We start from the raw sequence: 1,810 nt of genomic DNA on the forward strand, positions 1-1,810 counted from the left end.
TGATGATTATACTTTTGTCTGCATTTGGTAGGGTTTGATTAAAGCAATGGCTGATGTTATTCCCAAAGCTGAGCAAAGGTTTTGTGTGAGGCATATTTGGGCTAACTTCAAGCTCAACTTCACTGGATCAACCTTTAAGGAGCTGTTTTGGAGAGCAGCTAGGGCCACCACCATTGTAAGTTTATTGATTGTTGAAGCTAGCCTATGCTTTTATATGACTGTTGGTGTGTTTTTATATTGGTTAGCTTGTATATGCTTGGTGTGATTTCTGGTATGCTTTTATATGTCAGTTTGAGCATGAAATTGCCATGGAGTCTATCAAATTCCTCGATGAAGAGGCATATGAGTATTTAATCAACATTCCTCCCCACCATTGGTCTAGACATGCATTCACACCAAACTGCAAGTCCAACATGTTGTTGAACAACATGTGTGAGACTTTCAATGCAGTCATTAGGCCTGCCAGAGATAAACCTATCCTCACCCAAATGGAATGGATGAGGAGGTATATTATGAACAGGAATAATGAAAAGTGGGAGGATTCAAAAACAATTACACACAACTTAGTGCCATATGTGAGGCATGTTCTGGGGAGGATAGACTTTGTGGCTAGGTCCTGTGTGGTGCAGCCATCCAGAGGGAATACATTTGAGGTGCAGCTGAAGGATGACCAGGTGTTGGTTGATTTGGACAAGGAGACCTGCACATGTTACCATTGGGAACTCACTGGCATTCCATGTGTTCATGCTTATGCCTGCATATTGGATATGAGGGGTGACATAGAGGCTGTTGTTGACCCATACTATACCATGGACACATACAGGTCTGCTTATGAACCAGCTGTCCAACCAATGCCTGGCCCAAAGCACTGGGAGACAGTCAGAATGAGGGAACCACTACCCCCTTCTGTTAAGGTGCAACCTGGGAGACCAAAGAGCAAAAAAAGGAAGCTTGAGCCAGGAGAATGTTCTTCTTCAGGTGGTCAGGCAAGTACCAAGAGGAAGAAGCAATGCAGCAACTGTGGGGGATATAGGCATTATGCCAAGACTTGCAAAGTACCTGCTGCACCAGCTACAGAGCTGATAAAGTCAGCAGGCAGACCCCCACTGAACACTCCTTGGATGGTGGAGGAGAGGAAGAAAGAAAGAGATTAGGGCTGCTAAAAAGGTAACAAAGCACCAACTCCCCCTTTGTTTTATATATGTATGTGTCTTTTCCATTGACTTTTTATTTTTATATGCATGTCATAGAGTGCAATTGGGGCTGGACCAAACAGCATAGGAAACAAAAAGTTTCCTCAAGAGCAAGAAGGTTGTCTGCCATTCAGCAAGCGCCCACAGCCACAGTCTTCCTCAGCTAAGCATTCCTCAGCTCAGCCATCCTCTAGTCAGCCATCCTCAGCTCAGCCTTCCTCAAGTCAGCCTGCCTCAAGCCAACCAAAAAGAAGACAAGGTCTTCCTCAAGTCAGCCTACACAGCCACAGGTGTTGTAACAAGGGCCAGGCTGCAATCCCTCAACAACCTTACTCAGTGATGTACTCATGCTGGATATCAAACATTATGTCTGTTGAACAATTTCAAAATTATGTACTCATGACTGGTTATGTAACTTGCTAGTTTTTTAGTGGCTTCCCTTAACAAATTTGAACAATTAGATATTGAATTGTAATGGTTGCATGGCTTTGATTGCCATTGAAACATGTTGAAGTAAGGTTCTTTTGTCAACCTACTTGAACTATCTTAGTGTTTCACATATTTCCCATGTTTTAATGTTTCACATGTTTAAATAGGTTGATTAAAAGACAAGGCAT

At 42.9% G+C, this 1,810-nt stretch overlaps 1 protein-coding gene across 1 annotated transcript; it reads left to right on the forward strand.

Annotated features, from left to right (window-relative positions):
* Nucleotides 1-9: 9 nt before the first annotated feature.
* Nucleotides 10-1,431, forward strand: LOC110721182. Its single transcript, XM_021900322.1, has 3 exons — nucleotides 10-175; nucleotides 291-1,167; nucleotides 1,251-1,431. The coding sequence occupies exons 1-2, from the start codon at nucleotides 47-49 to the stop codon at nucleotides 1,152-1,154; spliced, it is 993 nt and encodes a 330-aa protein (XP_021756014.1). The 5' UTR covers nucleotides 10-46; the 3' UTR covers nucleotides 1,155-1,167; nucleotides 1,251-1,431.
* The last annotated feature ends 379 nt before the right edge of the window (nucleotides 1,432-1,810 follow it).

This window comes from Chenopodium quinoa, unplaced genomic scaffold, assembly GCF_001683475.1.
Source record: "Chenopodium quinoa cultivar QQ74 unplaced genomic scaffold, ASM168347v1, whole genome shotgun sequence".
NCBI classification, from domain to species: domain Eukaryota; kingdom Viridiplantae; phylum Streptophyta; class Magnoliopsida; order Caryophyllales; family Amaranthaceae; genus Chenopodium; species Chenopodium quinoa.

Coding starts and splice junctions, on each gene's coding strand:
- LOC110721182 (XM_021900322.1), top strand. CDS start 47: ATGGCTGATGTTATTCCCAAAGCTGAGCAAAGGTTTTGTGTGAGGCAT. Junction 176..290: donor CAGCTAGGGCCACCACCATT/GTAAGTTTATTG, acceptor TTTATATGTCAG/TTTGAGCATGAAATTGCCAT.